We start from the raw sequence: 18,944 nt of genomic DNA on the forward strand, positions 1-18,944 counted from the left end.
AGGTGGTGAGGGAGGAGACGGGCGGGACGGCGGTTGCATAGCCGGGCCACAGCCTTCACCTTCAGACCCCCTTTCGGAGATAAGTCACTCTAGGGGTGGCACCCTGACTCCAAGGGCAGGACCTGCTGCAGGGTGGAGCGACATTCCAAGTTCAGTGATTTTTTTCCTGCTGAAGCTGGCAAACCGAGTGCAGATTTGTATCTTTAGTGACAGGATTTAAATTAAACATGACAAACCTGTGGAAGCTGCCACCTCAACATGTCACTGCAGAACTTCCCAGTGAACTGGTTGGGGCTTGGGAGACAACCACACACACTGCCACATTGTGTCGGGCAGCGGGAGACATCAAAGAGAGCCCAGGGGGAGAGCAAGTCCTTGCTGGCTCCTGTGCCTGTCCCGGGGTTGAGCGCCGAAGCCATTCCGGGTGCAGATAAAAGCGTGTCTGCTTTGGGCTTGTTTTATGACGGAAGAATCTTGTGATGTGCTACACGGACTGAGAAACCTTTTTTTAATCAGATTTAGAAAGTAGAAGCATTGGTTATAAAATGCAGTCATTTAGCTGGAATTCAGTCCCGATCTAGTTCCCAACATTGGGCGGGAAATGTTCCTATTTACCAAACCACAGTGAAAATCAGTGCGGAAAGAGCAGCCAGGTGAGCACCGCCCTGGGGACAAGCTTTCCTACATTTGGACATGAGAGTTGACTTTGGGGAAATTTTTTTTTTCTCCGATGAAGGACACTGACCATGGGGTGTGGTCTGAAACCAGCTGTCAGTGATTCTTACACCTGGTGGGTACCAAGTGAAAGGTCCCCAGCAAAAATCCAAAATCAGAGAGAGGGGAGAGAAAGGAGAAAAATAAATGGTAAAGTGGGAATTTCATTAAAATAGAGGAAGGGGCTGGATGTAGCTCAGTGACAAAGTGCTTGCCTCGGAGGCAAGGGGCCCTGGGCTCGAGCCCCTAGTTCTAAGAAAGACAGGAAAGATCCGCAGAGCAGAGGAAGGCGATCGAGGGGGAGGAAGGAGGGAAGAACAGTGGATGCATCGTACGTGCAGGCATGGCATCCACAGTGGCTCTCGGCATCCAGTGTATCCACAGGACGGTGATTAAACTAAACTATAAATAAGGGGCTGGGGCTGGGGCTCAGCGGTGGAGCAGTTGCCTGGCACATGTGAGGCACTGGGTTCGATTCTCAGCACCACATAAAAATAAATAAATAAAACAAAGGTATCGTGTCCATTTACAACTAAGAAACAAATTTAAAAAAAACTAGAAATAACAGAAAGATCAGTAGAGGAGGAGAGGGGCAGGGCCGGGGACTGAATTAGAGCAATTATATTTCATGCTTTTGTGATTATGTCAAATGTTTCCCAATATTATAAAGAAGAAAAAAATTAAAAAAAACTCCCCTAGGAAAAGCCTATGAGACGGAACACCCCTGATTTTTGTCATGAACATCAAGGTTCCCATGACAGCCTGACTGGCAGTCAATAACCTAGATGAAAGAAGGAATAGCTATCAAATACTCCCCAATACTTGTTCCACTGGTTCTCAGTTACTGCTATTTTTTAATATCCAGGTCAGCCTTTTTGAATTATTCTGATAACCAAACCAGGTGTAGTTGAAGTTGACCCTAAAGAAAGTAATTCACAAAGAAATGCCAAATGAAAGCCACCAACTACTGCATATGATTCTGCATCATTTATTAAATACTTTCGTATTTGCATTTACAAACTTGACTCATTTCAGAACTCTGCTTTCAATACATTTTTTTAAAACATTTTTTGCAGAGATTCTCAAGTAAAATGAGACCCATGTACAAAACTAGGCAACGGGTATAAAAGTTTCCTTTCATACTTTCCATCCATCCAGAAAATAAATCATGTGACAAAGAAAGAAAATCAGAACGTGGCTTTCCAGAAGAGTAATATGTCAAGTGTTGAATGAATTCTAAGGGGCTAGTTCGTCTTTCATCTTTATGTGGCTGTATATACTTTCAATGACTTTAGGTACTATGGCACGTTGGTTCAGATGAAGGAAAAACACATGCCGCTTGGACTAATACTCTAGGAACCATCCATTCCTCATTTCTCTATCGCATAATGTAAGAACTCACCCAGGAGACGACAATGATTGGCCAGCAATGTGCATTTATTCCCAACACTGTGTAAAAAGTTCCCTTTAAAAAAATCATTCTTCACAAGCTACAGTAGTGAGCGTCTACCCTGGCCTCCTATTTAAAGAAAGTTTAAATGATCAATTTAGAAGCTTAAAGTATTCTTGAAACTAAAGTTGCATTTCTTAAAATGAACGCTGATTTAACAGCCGACAGACCTGGAGCGTTGTCACTATGAGACGGAGGCACTAGCAACGACAAACAGCCTCACCGTAGGATAACTACATGGTACAAAATGCCCGGGGGCCTGAAACTCACTAGTAATATAATTTTGGCAGCAGCATCATTTGATATTTAACCATTTATTACATAGTATTAACACACCAGCTTCAAGGATGTGCACTCCCTTTAGGACACTCGGGAGTTACAAATTTATTGTGATTGCGTAATTCATATTGCACAGTTTTATAAAAAACATAAATACTGGCTATTCTAGTTTTAAATACAAAATACATGTCATATGCTTTTAAATCTATAATCTGGTTCAAGTGCAAATCAGGTGCTTTCTTTAGTCCTTCCAAAAAAGGCATTTTTAATATTTTTGGCACAAATGAAATGTCACCATGCCGTTCAACAAATCTAATTACAATACATATATCCAAACCCTTAGAGTAGCAATCATATACATACAGTATAAAACTTAGTTATTTACAAATATACTGAGCATAAATGTCACCTTAGTGGGTGAATCAGAACTAATTAGCCATACACACGCTAATGATAATTAGAAAAGGTAAATACAGTTCCTCTCTCATTTGCTTATGCTGGTTGCTGTGGGTTGACATTCATGTGAGGCGGATGTCCTAGAAGACCAATTCTTTGTTTCTGCTTCCTTTGTTCTGTCATCTGGAAAGTTAAAAAGTTTCATCATTAGACCCAGACACTTCCTGTACGTCAAATCATATTCTGAACCATAGATTTACCTCTGTGGTTACGGTTTGTACTGAAACCCACTTTCTACAAATAGTGTACCTCACCATATCACACACACGGCTTCAAAAAGGGAATCTTCCGAGGCAGAGTGGGGAATTCTGTGACCTCGTCATGCAATGTAACAGTCACAGGTACAGCTTGCTCCTTGTTTCACAGAGAAACAAAAAAACGGGAAAAGCATAGGATTCTTGATTGTTTCCCAAACCCATTTCCAAATGACTGAAGGGCTCATTGGAAAATGGTGGCTCTGTACGAGAGTGACGACACGCCATACGACCCAGGAAAGCAGCGAGGTCAGAATCCTAGGGGTGGGAGAGAATGAGTCCACACTCTTTGGTGGGTTCCTCTCCCCAGTGATGCTTGTGGAGTTGGTTAGAGAAAAAAAACAGTGACCCAGTTATCTGGGTTGATGCAAAATGTCCTCACAGCTCCCTGAGATCCAGAATGACAAATACTGTCAGGAAGGCCCCGGCCACCGACAGACACCCAGAGTTATTTAAGGCCAGGAGAGACCACTTCCTAAGCCAGGCTCCAGTGCAAAAGGGCTCACACAACCCAAAGCGAAAGGAGGATTCTACTCGACTGATGAACTGAAGGTGTGCTCATGACGCTGGGGCTCAGCTCTCTGAGCGGGTAGGGTGTACTTCTGCATTCGGAGTTTTTCCTTAACCCAGCTGGTTCTAGCTCTGGACTTGAGACTGATGTTTAAGTCAATACAGATAAAAAAGGCTACATGAAATACATATTAAATTGTATGCAAGTGGCTAAAGGTCCTACTCTGAGCTTTCTGGTTTCCTAAAAGTGGAGAGGAGTGAGGGCAGAGTAGCAGAAAGAATGTATAGGCTAAGGAACCAGACCTATTTCCTTACAGCTTTTTTACATTTCCAAGTCTGTTTTTTTTTTTATCCATACAAGCAGAATGATCATTCCGATCTCATAGGTGGAGAGCTGGGAGGATGGAGGAAGAAAACCTAGGATAAGCCAAGTGTATGGTGCCTGCCTGTAATCTCAGCTACTTGGAAGGCTGAGGAAGGAGGATTGCAAGTTGGAGGCCAGCCTCAGCAACTAAGCAAGGCCCTAAGCAACTTAGCAAGACCCTGTCTCAAAATAAGTCTTTCTCTCTTTTGCAGTACTGGGGGTTGAACCCAGGGGTGTTCTACCAGCCCTTTATATTTTATTTGGAGACAGGGTCTTGCTAAGTTGCTACAAATGGCTGGAACTTGGGATCCCCTGCCTTGGCATCCCGTCACTGGAATTACAGGCATGCACCACCACGCCTGACTTAAATCTTGGTTTTCACTTGAACTGATTTTTGGTACAAAATAGCCTAAGAGAACATAACTTATCTAGCTTCAGTTTGAAATTGGTTCTTTTTTTTTTTTTTTTCTTTAGAACATCAGTTATCATCTCAAGTCATTATTTTTAGGCTTCTGTGAAAATGCCTTCTCTATCCTTGTAAATATTCTTATCTAAATTATAATAGACTATTTCCAAAAGGAAGCTTTCAGTAAAAGCTCTTTGTAAGGAACTGAATGAAGATGTTTCAGATGCCTCTGAAGTTTCCTTGGGTGAGTGACAACTCATGAAGAGAAGTGCCACCCACTGCACTACGTTCAGTGGTTCTGCTGAGGAAGCAGGGTCTTACGTGCACAGGGAACACATCGCCATTGAATTAGAGCACCCGCCATTCACTCTGCTCACTGCCTGATCACTCGGACATTTAGCTTAGAGTCCCCCCACCCCACCAGCTGTGCCCTAGACAGGTAATCCTGAAGGGAATCCAATAAACCTTAACTGGGATAATCCCTGGCATTCAGATGGATTTAGTAATCCTGGCCCGCTCATTCCCTACAAAAGGTCTTTACTAAAGTTTCTATTTAAGGCTGCTGAGATCTTTCAAACCCCAAGCTGGGTATTAAGATTTTTTCTGTCATTTTCCTTTCCATAATTATTGGTACTGGAGATAACCTTTCTGTTATGTATACATATCTTCTTCCCCGTTGTTAAATTGGCCCTCCTTGACTTCTCAATTACTTGGTTATTCTTTCTCTTAAATGTATGGCCTCTAAAACATTATGGCCTCCAGCAAGAGAGTCTTGAGTTGATGGCCTGAGGTGCTTCTCTGTGCCACAGTCTGCTACCTCATATATGGTCCTGTTTGAGCTTTCTAGGTTTGTCTAAATCACCTGTCCCTCCTGTCAAACCTTAAAGCTTCCCACTGATAAAGGTTAGTGGTTGATTCTTAGGATTACCAGATAATTTCAAGTACCAAGTACATATCTATCCAAGATTGTTTTGTTGCTCTAAAAAAGAAAATTGTGGTTCACACTGAAGTTTAAGAACAATCCCAGAAGCTTTGTTAAGACAGAGATCAAAGGGCGTGCGGAGTTGGATGCCGTAGGTCTGTTGTGGGGCCCATGAATTTGCATTGCTAACCGTTTCCGAGGGATAGCGATATCGCTGGCGTGGGAATATGTCCTGAGAACCACTGTTCTAAAACAGTTTTTAACTAACAATTTTCAAAATTGGCCGCCATCACCTATACTTGAACAAGTTGAAAGAGCCCAGTATTTTAGGGGTACAAATATCCTTTCTCTCAAATAAAAGATGGCATGGGAGAAAGTTCTCTGTAGCTAGTGTATACAGTGGGCACACATATTTGCTTGTCTGATCCTGTTTTGATCTACCTTATTCGCCTTTTAGACAAGATGGCATTTAAGTCAGTGCTACCGTCACTGAAGTGACAAGAGAAGGAAGTGGGCGTTGATAAAGTATTTGGTCCTCTTGTCAGTGGTTATCGTCCAACAACAACAATAAGGGATGTAAGACAAAATGGCAACAAAAAGCCCCTACGGACTAGACCTGACCTATAAGCAACCCGGCCAACACGCTGGCCACGTAGGTTTCCCCAGCCTGGTCGCGCACACGCTCTCAGAGCTTCTGCCTTATTTTCTCGGTTCTGCCTATTCACACACACACTCACGCATGCTGTACGTATCTACAGGTCTCACTGTAACAGCACTGATCCGTCACCTACATCAGAGCACAGGTAACGCCCAAAGTCCATCCCCTGCTTAACGTCACAGGGTATTTTGTCTAGACATCTGAAACAAAGCTGTCCACTAAATTCACATCTAAAGTAACCACAGTTGAGACTCTAACATGGAAACATCCATTTAGAGCAGTGTGAAAGGTCCCAGGACAGTACAGCTAAACTCCTCAGAGTTCCCACGTAGCTGAGTATGAACAGTGGAGGCAGTGCTGATCTCTCTATCTATACGCATGTAGAAACCAGCGTGGAGTTCTTTGTTCCTCCTTTTTATTCCAGAACCAGAAGCAAAGAATATTGTAGCTGTACAAGTCAGATACAGCCCAACACAGGCTGAGGGCACGAATGTGCCTGGCCTCTTAGTGGCCAAGGCTGGCATAGGAGGAAGCTTGTTCATGACACCCAAACACCACAGTCTGGTTAATAACATTTTTTTTTTTTTTTTTTTTTTACTGGGGATTGAATCAGGGCTGCTTAACCACTTGGCCACATCCCCAGTCCTTCTGCACATTTTATTTAGACACGGGGTCTCGCTAAATTGCTTAGGGCATGGCTAAATTGCCGAGGCTGGCTTTGAACTTGCAATCCTCCTGCCCTCAGCCTCCTGAGCTGCTGGGATTACAGGTGTGTGCCACCAAGTCTGGCTCTATAACAGATCTTAACCGTGTTTGAAAATCTGCTTTCAAGTCACAGTAGGGTCCTTGTTACAATGATTCTAAACAGGACATCGCATCAGTTAATCTTTACAGTCCTATAAAATCAGTTACGTTCAGAAATGATGCGCCTGAAATACTGAGAAAGGAAACCAAAGTGTCTCTTGAGTACAATTATTGATTCAATAGAACTGTGTGGATGACAGCTTTCAGGTGCCGGGAGTGACTCCCTAGTGCAGTCTATGCCCTCTCTACCTGGGCAAGGTCGCTGCGGCAACAACTCCAGTCCTCTCCCTAAGCTCTGTCACAGGCATCTCCCTGTGGCTTCGTCCCAAGAGCAATCTGTTCCGACTTCTGGTGCACGCTGCTGAGGCTTAAGTGTGATTCACTGCTGAACTTATTTGTCTCCCAGTCTAGACTGTTGGTTCCGGAAGGCAGAGGCCAGACCTCTCATCTTCGTGTGCCTGTGCCCCCGCTGCACCTGACCACTCCATGGTTCACAATGTTGGCTGGGGGGAGGATGTGGATTAACCAGAACATTCTGCCATTCCTTGAGCGTGCCATGCATCGTCATGCTTTTGCTCATGCCAGTTCCTTCCTGGGAAGCCCCTTACTGCGTTTCTCTGCCAGCTCAGAAGCCACCTGCTTAAGGCTGTGGAAGCTGAACTCTTCTCCCTGAGCCTCACTGTGGACCCAGGCCCTGCTTCTCAACTCCTCACACCACACAGTACTCTCAAAGCCTACTTCTCCATCCTGCTTCGTAATCATGGGATCCCAGAGGGCAGACATTGTCTTAGGCCTCTTTCGTGGTCCCAGCACAATATAAGGAAGGTAAATGCATTCAGTAAGGTCTGTTCAATACTCCGTTCTGCAACTGGGGGCCATCATTCTAATATTTTCTTTTTTTTTTTTTTAAATTCTTCCTTAAGCAGTTAATATTGGTAAGATAACCTTCTTGCATGAAAAATGCCAAATGCTATAACATGCTAACATGATCTGGATTTCCAAGCACTTCTTATATTCCTAGCAATGAGGGGTAACTGTCCTATAGGAAGCGAGACGCGTTTTCTAGAAAGAAAGTTAACCCTTCGCTCGGTATCGGCTCTTTTGCATTACGAAGGAAACATGCAAAAAAGAAATATTAAGGTCTTACATTAGTTCTCCTCCTTGGAATAAGGATGTAAGAGAATCACATTTAGTATTCAGAATCTCTTGGGAGGGGAAACTTGAAGATGAGATGCATCATTAATACTTACTTGGCAGCAATCCTAACCAACCGTTCTTGGCGATAACAGAAAAAGTGCAGGACCAACCATGTGTTGACTAACATCCTCCAGGAGTGGGTCCCCCCCAGTGGAAGGTGAAGACAACACCACTGGTCCTGACAATGTCAGGACCAGAGCCACCCACACTGCAACCACCCTTGTCCCATTATGCTGGTTTTGGGGTCAGAAGATCTACAAAATATCTAAGTGTTCTGAAGCAGCTTCTGTTTTCCCACATTTTTCTCAGTGAATGGTGTTCTTTCATGGCTGTTTTAGAAAAATATCTATCACAGAGTTTCTTGTTCGTTAATCATTCCTGGGGCTTAATTCAAAAATTTTCCCTTTCGAGGGCAAGCACGTTCACAATTACTTCAGGACCAGGAGCTCTCCAACATATCTGTGCGATTTTTTTTTTTTTTAATGCAGAAGAGTTTAAGAAATCTCTGATTCTTAAACATTAAAATTCAAATCTATTCAACATGTTGCTTCTCAAATAAATGCACTAAAGTTTTGTTAGAAATTACATAATGGAAAGAAAACACTATTTCCGTTTGAAGGAAGCAGATCCCTCCCTGCAGAAGAAGCTATGCTGAATTTTTCTGCAATTCTGGGCACCTTAAAACTTAAGCAAATCAATCCTGGTAAAAGCACTGAAGAATGTGTTTCCAGCTTTTCATGTTTCTTTGTAGCTTATACTATCTTCTAAGAAAAAAAATAGTTCAATTTCAAAATCATTCTGAGGGGAGGGGCGTTCTGAAGAGTGCTTCCAACTTTAAAACAAAAAATTTAAAAAGCACTGGGATTAAGCAGTAAAACCATTCTGGTTTTAACGTCTATAACCAAATTTTGTTTGAGTCAAATCTTGAGTTTAATAGGAACAATTCTATGTTGTATTTAAAACACGCCAAATCTCTACTAGTCTCAGTGGTATAAAATGACAATGAACGTAACCCCAAATCCACTGATGCTTATAATGCAACTTCTGAAACATTAGGTTTCTTTAAAAAAACAAAACAAAACAGAATTTAAACAGTGAACCAGAAAACAGAGTACAGCAACAAAACAAGGCAAATCAAACAAACACACGCAGAACACAAAATCAAGCCCACACTGGGGGTCAGGAGCTCCCACCCTGGCGCTGTCATGTAAAGTTGGGTAAGTTTCCCAAGAGCCTCCTGTGTTCTTGGGGTGAAATGTTGTCTCTGGTCCTAATTCCTCAGCTCAACTCAATCCTTACTCAAGGTTCACTGGTGTGCAAAGCAGGCAGAGAAGCATCTTCAGAGTCGCCCTTGGCGAGCAATTCTCAAAACAACAGATTCTCTGCACCCAAAGGACTGGGAGAGCAAGGGAAGGGCTTGCTTGGTTCTACCACAGCAGACCCCAAAATACAGCAGTTCTGTACGACATTTGAAGAGACTCTCTAGTAAACTGGAAACATCCAGTTCCTTGTATGAACAGATCTGAGCGATTGAAGAGCATCCAGGTGTGATAATGAGAAATAGTCATGAGTGAGCAAGAATGAACTTGGACTGCTATGGGACTTAGGAGCCAGGACATCTCCATGGCACAGACGATGGGTTGTCGCCAGGCTTTATGGTGAGCCCTTATTTAAGTCTGTCCTAGGTCAGTGTAAGCTTCTTTGGGTACCTATTTTAAAACATCTGATCAAACTGAAGCCACAACTATCTCCAGTGGTAGAGGATGAGAACTCAAGCTTGGGAGGGCTTTAAGAAATTGCCCTGGGGACTGGCGGGGATGGGGGACACAGGCGGCTGCAGCAGATGAAGTATTACAAGTCAGTTCGGTCTTGCCCATATTTGTCAAATGTGGCACAGCAGGGTGAACAGGTGATAAGTAATAAGCAAAGTGACCTAGTTAGATCTTGATGAGTCTTATCATAAGTTATTATTCTTTCTAGGGTGCCACCAAACTCGGGGCTGTAGACAGACTCCATCGGTAAGGCCTCCTTCCTCAATAGTCTTTTTAAAATTTACCTCCAAGTACATATGAATGGAAAGAACTTGAGGCCAAATGGTATTTAGGGGCATAATTGGAAATAATTTATTTTCAAAAGAAATATAACTCAAAACAGGATCATTAATAAGGCTCTGTAAGCCATCTCCAAGAGCTGGTGGTAGACGAGGGCTTTGCCAGTTACATACTCAGTCACCTGGGGGCGTACCCTGCAACTCACCTCCAGGGCCAAGTTGCCCGGTATCTACCGCTGCACTCAATTCATAATCTAGTCTATAGAGAAAGCATTCAGAAACTCCAATAAAATGCTGAACTGTCCCTGTCTATACATGATTACCCCTGTCAGCTACAGACATGCTCAGGAGCAGGGTGCAGGCCCTGGGCAGAGTGGTGTCCTATTGCTAGGTAACCACCTGGTGACAGAGTGTTCAACTTAAGGGGATTGGAAGGGAGAAAATAATACATAGGGTTTGGTATAAATCTTCTCCCCTCACCTTAAAGGGTAAAGCATTTACCATAGGGACAGGGAGCAGGAAGGGCAGTATTTCTGTGGACTCCCACCCTCTGGGAGACCTGAGATTGTGTCTCTGTCCCTTTCTCTCTTATCCCCAGCACCTGGTCTCAGCTCTGGCGGCCACTTCATAAGCACTTGGCAAACGACTGAACCGAAATAGGCTTTTCCTTGACTATGGTTTATCCCAGGATGCTGAATCTACATATCTTGGATGAAGATTTGACAAGTCCAAGGGCTAGGCAGCAAAATGAGAGCGAGCTTTTAATTCTCCATCTCTGCCAAGGGCAGAGCATCAGGCACTGTCTTTGTTCAGTACTCAGGGGAAGTGCGCAGGTAAAGGAGCACTTTCTCATTCCTTGGTTTTGTTTTTCATATGAAAGCCACGTCCCTGGCAGCCCTGAAAGCAGTGTGGCCACTGCTACATGCCCGATCTTGTAACAAGGCAGGGAGGGCTGCGAGACGGGTGCAGGGTCTGCCTCCGTCCCCCGTCCTCCTCTTTTCAGGCTAAGTACTTCAACACCGGAACATTACGACTGCAGAGTTGCCCTCCCAGTTTTGGGGGCATGGGACTGGTGTGTGTGTGTGTGTGTGTGTGTGTGTGTGTGTGTGTGTGTGTGGCGGGGAGGCGGGTTTTCCCTTCTTTACCTGGTCCTTCAATTCTGACAGCTGGCCAGAAAGATTAGTGACAAGCTTCATGGTGGATTCCAGCTTCTCCTGCAGGTTCCTCAGTTCATTCTGTTCTCCTTCGGAATCACTGCTGACCAAGGACATGGCTCTCATCCTGGGGAACCAATCAAGGTTTCTTTCCTAGAATCCACGGGAAGGAAAAGAAAAAAGAGTGGGAGTTACTAGAGGGCAGAGGCTGCCGTACCATGTCATTTGGACTACATGCCGTCTCAACGTGATCTGTCGATTGTGAAATTATGTGCTCTTTTTTTAACGGTTCAGTAATGATCTTTTAAATTGAACATAATGGACCTCTTAATTCTTAGAAGAGGAAGTCGCTTTAACATTGAACATGGGAAAAGTAGGTTTTCAAATTAGAGTCCTGATCTGCAACTTTGAAGACTGCCACTGCGGCTCTGGTCTTTTCACGTGACATGGCTGATGAGTTTTGTTTTAAATCGTGGTAAAATGTGCATAGCAAAATTCAGCCGTTTCTTAAGTGTACAGTGCATTCACACTACTGTGCAAGTATCACAAGAACATTTTTCTTTCTTTTTTGGGGGCACCAGGGGTTGAACCAGGGGTGCTCTGCCCCTGGCTCCGCTGCAGTCCTTTTCATATTGAGACGGGGTCTTGTTAAGTTGCTGAGGCTGACCTCCAACTCGCCCTCTTCCTGGGCCAGCTTCCGGATGGCTGGGTCATGGCTGTGCACCACCCCACCCGACAGCCAGAACATTTTTTGATCTTCCCAAGTGAAGTCCCATCCTCATTAACCACTGGGGGCAGCCACCCTTCTGTTTTTTGCATCTGAATTTGACTGTTCTAGGTATTTCATACTACGCTGCACACTTTTAAAAGATGTATTCTTAAATTTTAAAATGTTTATTGATTTTTGTGGTACTGAGGATTGAACCCAGGGTCTCACACGTGAGGCAAGCGCTCTACCAGCTGAACTATACCCCCAGCCCACTATGCTGTATATTTAAAAAGTATTTATTATACAGGCAAAACCATTTGCAAACACTCTAGAAATAAAATGGATTTTAAGGACCACGTGTTCTGGCATTTTGACAGACACATGCAGTACATATGAATGTGCCTGGGTAAGGAGATTGTTGAAGAGGCTAAAAATAGGGCCTGGGGGCTTCCCTATCAGTTCCCCATGTTCAGAGCGATGGACACCACGGGCCTACTAATTTCCTCTTCTTTCCATCCTGATACACTAGATGGGAGCAGTCCACGGAGGGAGGGGGGCCATTCAGCTTCCTCCCCACCCCTCTCCATCGCTGAAGCCTCAGCATATCCCTGGGCACAGCATTTCTCACTGCTGGTGAGCAGGATGGGCTTCCTCTCCCCTGACTCACTTCCTCCCGCCCGCTTACGCCTCTCCTCCACAGCTTTCTTGGTACCTAGGCTCTATACAGAGAGGCAGCTCAACACAAGAGCAGCTCAATCAGCTGGGGCCAGAGGAAGAAAGCTGACTCATTCCAGACGCGTCCGGCGTCCTCCTCACCTGGCCCATTTGGTCTTGGCAGGCTAAGTTTAATAGACTTTCCAGAAGTAATCACGCGCCTGCCTCCCCAAGCACGCACAGTGAACGTGCTATCCTTGCTTTGTGTACACCAGGGGTCAGGAACATTCTTTTGTGCAATAAAAATGTTGACAGTCAATGTTCCTGGCTTTGGGGACCACGTGGTCCCTGTTAACAGCTACTCTGCATTGTAGTCCCTGAACAACCACAGACCATGTACATAAGCGAATGGTGTGGCTGCGTTCCCCGAAACTTTATTTACCAATGTTGATGATGGCAGGCTGGGTTTCATCTGCCCGTCAGAGTTTGCACACAGAAGGCTTCAACATATTAAAAGTAAACAAAACTAGGTGTGGTGTTACATGTCTATAATCTCAGCAACAGGGAGGCTGAGGCAGGAGGAGCTCAAGTTCAAGGCCAGCCTCATCAACTTAGCGAGGTCCTAAGCAACTGAGCAAGAACCTGTCTCAAAATAAAACAATACAAAGGACTGGGGATGTTGCTCAGAGGTTAAACACCCCTGGGTTCAATCCCCAGTACCAAAAAATAAAAATAAAAATAAAAATAAAATAAAATAAAAAGTAAAAATAAAAACCCATGAGAATCAAGTGAGATGGTTAAACAGGGCCATGACCTAAGGCGACCCCACAGGGTAAAAGTCATATTAGAACTCGCTGGAAAACATTACGCAGGCACCCGCACTGGCCACATGCAGCACGCTTACTCCAGGGTGTTCGCTCAAGCGTCTAGCAGGCAGAAGCTCACTAGCCCGCCTGCATCACCAGAGCTGGAACCTCCTTTGGGAGAACACCGCAGATGTCACCCCGGTTTGTGGAAGGGTGGAGCGACGCTGTCCCCGGCATGGACCCTTGATAAGGAGTGTGTAAATAGTACCTCTGAGCTGCTTGCAGTGACCCCGAGGGAGAAAACTGACAACCTCCACCTTCCCAGACCCAGATAAGTGCTCTGTTCCGTTCATTCCCCGCCACAGAGAATCATGCAAAGATCATTTGACAAAATGACCCATTTCTAAGACGGTATCTTAAAAACCTTAAGTGCCTCTCCACTGGGAATCAGTTTCCCCGTGTGGCCATCACTAACTAGATTCGCTTCCCCGGTGTCGGTCCTTCAGACCTACAGCCCCATCTTCCCACCAAGGACACATTCAACACTGGTACAGTTTGGAGGAATGGAGCTGGCTTCTCAGAAAAGCTCGCTCCCCCTGGGCAGGCAGGCCCCTGTGGCATGGGGATGGGGAGCAGCCAGCTGATGGGACCAGAAGCCCAGAGCTGTAGGGAGGCCACAGGAGGCCAACCCGCCATCGGAGGCTCTGGACACCACAGTGGCTGCTACTAGTTTGTAGACTGATCCCAGAGGAGGAGGAGAAGGGACTGCAGAGGAAAGAGACCAAAGTCCTACTTGCACTGTCAAAGAGGGAGGAGCCTAGAGCTAGGCCATCAACTGGGATGTGACAAAACATACCACCAGGAGGGAGCTTAGAGATCACCATCCCACCACTGTAAGTAAAGACGCGGAAATCGGAGGCTCTGCAAGGGCAAGTGGCTTGTCAGGGGCTGGGGAGGGCAAGGGTGGGTGGTGGCAGGGGACTAATGCCTATTCTCCACAGCAGACCCTGAAAATGATCTAGGGTCTACAAATCAGGCTGCGATAACTGAGTATTTTTTTTTTTGGGGGGGGGGATAGTCGATAGTTATATGAATTCAAATAAGAAGTGTGAACACTGGAAAGGATTTTTTAAAAATAATTGTAACAAATGAAACCAGCACTTCAGGGCCCTCACTGTATCTGATTCCTGCTGAGGATACGGCATCTGTGAGGATCTGGTCCTGCGCCTTGGGCTGCTCAGAATGGAATCGGGGTTCCTGCCACCAGAGTGGATGTCCAGGCAGGAAAGGAGCAGGTGTCGAATGAGCAGAGTGGAGAATGGTGGCAGAGAGGACCGACCACCCGAAACTGGCTGGCCGAAATCCTCTGTGGGAAAGGCCTGGGCCTGAGGAAGGCCACCCGTGTGACTGGAGCTGGGATGAGAGAGCAGACAGGGCGGGCAGGCAGCCTCGACAGTGGCACACAGGCAGAGGGCACCCTGCCTGACCACAGGTGGCTGCCACTGCAGCCAGGACGCACTGTAGCTGACTGCGCACGGAGCTGCAAGGGAATCGGCCTCTCCTGGCTGCATCTGCGTAGCGAACCCTCACGAAAAACGAACTGCAGGTTTCCAGAGTCCACATGAATGACGTCTTCAAAAGACTCTGGAAGATCCGTGCACAAGCCTGCAGACAGCTGAAAGCTTAGGGAAGAGTATCTCCTCCTTGTTTTAATGACAAGGGACCAGCCGGTGACAGACTAAAATGAGAATTGTTCTGTGGCAGGTTCCCACCTGCTTTCACCGTGTATGTGGTTCCCTCACCCAGGAAGGCTTCAGAAAGGTGTTTAAACAAACTGGTGCAAAATGCACAGACTTCCTCCGCTTGAGCTGTTTAGGGAACATACACAATTTCTGGGCCCAGTCCAGGCCTGAGAGCATGAGGAAGTGCAGCTCCGACAGGCACGGTCCCTGCCCCGAATACGTCTGGGTCTAAGGACTGCCGCCAGTCTCAGGAGCTCCCTAGCTGGCTCCAAGGACTGAGTGCCTACAGGTGTGCTGAGGGGACTGAGTGCCTACAGGTGTGCTGAGGGCAGGGCGGGGGGGGGCCCTGGCACGAGGACCGGCCGCTCCCCTCAATGCTGAAGGAGGGGCACTCAGATCCTGTGCTTTTTAATTTTTTTACTTGATTTATGCTTTTGTCCATAGGATACCTATAATCCTGGGGCATGAAGGCACTGCCCAAGAACACATAAAAGCACCTGCAGAGAGAACACATCTTTCAGAACGTCCATTTTTTTAGTTGATGGCAAATGATTGAACATACTTTTATATTCCACTCAAAAAAAAAAAAATGCCATGGAGTAGAATATGCAACTGAATCCACTTTAAAATCCACACCCTCACAGAGAGGCTGTGCTTGCTGCAGGCCACCGTGGGCCATGTACCGGGGACAAGCCTCTCCCCTCCATTTCCCAGCGCGCCTTCAGTGCAAAGGTAGGAAAGGGGTGTCCTGGTGTGGTTATTCACCAGTTACAGGCTCCTCTCCATTGCCTCCTTAGCTGTCTCCTAATGAAGAGCGGGGTGGGAGGCTCTCCAGTATCACAGCCCACACGAAACAAACCCAACTGCGGGGAATTTGCACTGGGTTGCACGCACAGAAGTGAGTACATCCCTAGACTGCAGATCCTTGATGCTGCCAGTATTTTAATTAAACAAATATTCTGGACTGTTGAGCCAAATTTCAAATTACCAAACAGTAGCCAGTAGTTAAATTAATTAGCAATTCTAGCCAAACTGTTCTCCCCCTTTTATCCTGCTCAGGAGAATTTCCAGTGTGGTCTAAGGTTCCTCACCGATCGGATCCACCTGAACACAGAGGATCTAAATCTCACAATGAAAATGTTCAGACTCTCCCAGGTTCCCGCACAAGAGCAGAGAGAACCTCTGAATCCAGCGCCTTTCTATTTAGCCAGACTTTCAACATGCTGAGCTTCTGGGCTCCATCTCTCCAGGGAGCTTGTGATGGGCTGACAGATCTGACTCCATGAGAATATTACAGGCCAGACTCTAAGGGAAATGACTGAACAGACTCCATGTTGCTCTAAGACTCCATGTTATGTAGGAAATAAGCTTCTCCTATGGGAACACCCCACCTCTGTGACCATCATCAGTTACTTGGTGTGACAGGTTTAATAATATACAAAGGCAACTCCTATGAGGTGAAGAATTGCTCTCTTTTGATTCCCATTGCTCCTAAACAATGTACCATGTGAACGGTGATTGTGTGGATGTTAGTAACCATTCTTTAGTTTGTACCTAGGTAAGGGTCATTCTGACCCACTTCCCCCTCTGTCGATGATCTCATGATGTTAATGTGTAATTTCAAATCATAGCAACAGACACTTATGATTGATGTGATTTTTGGTATAAGAACCCCTACAACCCTGTGGTCGGGGCTGTTGTCCCAACAGCCATTTTTGGGGGCATCGTGTGAGACGGTCAGTCGGCCAGCGTAATAAAGACTCTCAAATTTGGACTTCTCAGTGGGGACCGGTCTGTTCTTAAGTTGCGCCCCATAACAAGCTCTCCAGCCAGCTCGTGGCAGAACCCCACATCTCACTGTCCTGGCTCCTACTGCATTTTCGGAAAGCCCTGTTCAACTAACACTCTGCTTCACAGGAATTCGCCTTGGGCGAGTGGGTGTGGCTGGAGGGCTGGGAGCGGGTCTGTGTGTGGCAGCTGCCACTCTGGTCTCCAAGGTGGCGGCTCCCCTCCTTCTCCTTGCTGCTGGCACCTGACAGGCCAGTGAAGCAGCCCTGTCTGCAGGTCCTCCTGGTCCAACCAGGGAAGTTCCTGTCACTGCTTCTTCTGTCAGAGCAGACAGACTGACTGAAGCCACAGCCGGAAGGCGGCTGACCACAGCGCTGGGTTCTGGTTAGTTCTTTTCTAGGTAAAGTTGGAAAAGTCCCTGCACAGGCACACCCTGAAGTTTTGGATGTGGGGGCGGCGCTGACCGGCCTCTTGAAATGTCCTTGACTGGAAGGGGGAGGGTGTTGGAGAGGAGGAGGCGGCTGGACTGTGTGAGGCAAACATTTTGTTGGCCATTCTGAGAAGCAGGTTTTTTTTTTTTTTTTTTCCTTCCCAGGTTCAACTGAAGAGGCTATTCTAAGAAAGACTCCTGAGAATCCATCACCTCCACAACAAAGTCCACCAGGTAGAGCGCCTGCTACCAGCTGGACAAGGGACCATGAGTTGTGCGCTTTGTTCTTTGATAGCCAGATGAGAGAATGAGGTTTTTAGGTGGTGGGGCGGGGGAGCTTGATGGGTTTTTAAAAGGGTCATGGGAAGAAGGTGGTTTCTAGGAAAAGGGAGCAGTTGCTCCTTTACTCCGGAGAAGCCCCTCTGGGAAGATTCTAGAGGAAAGACTGTCTTTTCAACTGAGGTGACAGCTGCATTTCTGCGTACCCTACAAACAGGAAGCGGGACAAGAAAGACTGGGGTGTGTATGGAAACAGGCTCAGTCTCCCATGTACACACACCCTCGGAGGATCCCAGGAGCCGGGAGAGATGGGGGCTGAGGACGGTGATGAACTTTGCAAAAGCAGGAAGACAGGACACTTGGTACATTTTGAGCCCCTGTGGCGAGTTAGGGTTATTATTTCCATAGAAGAAAAAAACATAACTACTGGTTAGAGCTCATTTTTCTAAGATCAGAGCGAAAGAAAAAACAGAAAGAGCCACAATCTGCCACTCTCAGTAACAAACTAGGGGTGATCGCTATGCTCAGTGAATAAAATTTATCCATGAAAAAACAGATCCCAACTCTGGGCACAGCAGGACGGTGGGTGCCAGAGGAGGCGAAGCATGGCGAGGGCTGAACAGGAGCACAGAGGACTCATCTGTGTGGTGCTCTGATGGCGGATCATGTCCTTGCACATCTGTCCACACCTGTACAAAGGACAGCGCCAGGAGCCAGGCCTAATGGAAACCAAGGATTTACAGGGCGTGTCATCCCAGAGACTCCCGGGCTGGGCGGGGGGCTGCAGGCTGGAAGTCAGCCTCGGCAGCTCAGCCAGACCCTGTCCCAAAATAAAAGCTGGGGTGCAGCTCGGTGGTAGGACGCGCCAGGTTCAGTCCTTAGTACCAGACTATAAATACAACGCGTACAGTGCTGGCACATCAGTGTACACCACAGGGACTCGAAATGTCAACAATCAGGGACACTGGGGGGCGAGCTGAAAAGAGAAGGGGGCATCTGGAAATCAGTACTCCTGCTCCGTCCTTCTGTTATTCTAAAGCCGTTCTAAAAATAGTCTATTAAGCAAGGGTTCGCACCTGGGAATCTGTTGGCTACCCCCAAATTTGGGTACCAAGAAGGCAGTTGTCTCAAACCGTGTACACTATCCCTGTCTTTCACACAGTCCGTACATCTCTACAACAGCCCTGTGACAGCATAAGGGGTAATGGCCAAGTGGAGTCCGAGGTGTGGTTCTCCCACTTGTGTACGGGACAGTGAAGGGCTCAGCGCGTTCAGCTCATGGTTTCTTTTTTCTTTTTGAAAGAGATCACTAGCTACT

The 18,944-nt window shown here is 46.3% G+C and overlaps 1 protein-coding gene across 12 annotated transcripts in view; it reads right to left on the reverse strand.

Annotated features, from left to right (window-relative positions):
• Positions 1 to 1,686: 1,686 nt before the first annotated feature.
• The window catches only part of Itpr1 (inositol 1,4,5-trisphosphate receptor type 1), a 315,448-nt gene continuing 298,190 nt past the window's right edge, over positions 1,687 to 18,944 (reverse strand). For 11 of the 12 annotated variants that reach the window (XM_047534493.1, XM_047534490.1, XM_047534485.1 and 8 more), the window contains 2 exons: positions 11,210 to 11,371; positions 1,687 to 3,022 (listed from right to left, as the gene is read on the reverse strand). In XM_047534493.1, coding sequence (XP_047390449.1) covers positions 2,936 to 3,022; positions 11,210 to 11,371 — 249 coding nt within the window. In that variant the 3' untranslated portion in view covers positions 1,687 to 2,935. Of the gene's footprint in view, positions 3,023 to 7,964; positions 7,978 to 11,209; positions 11,372 to 18,944 lie in introns of all 12 variants that reach the window. The other variant, XM_047534486.1, reaches the window with a different exon arrangement.

This window comes from Sciurus carolinensis, chromosome 19 (assembly GCF_902686445.1).
Source record: "Sciurus carolinensis chromosome 19, mSciCar1.2, whole genome shotgun sequence".
Lineage (NCBI taxonomy): Eukaryota > Metazoa > Chordata > Mammalia > Rodentia > Sciuridae > Sciurus > Sciurus carolinensis.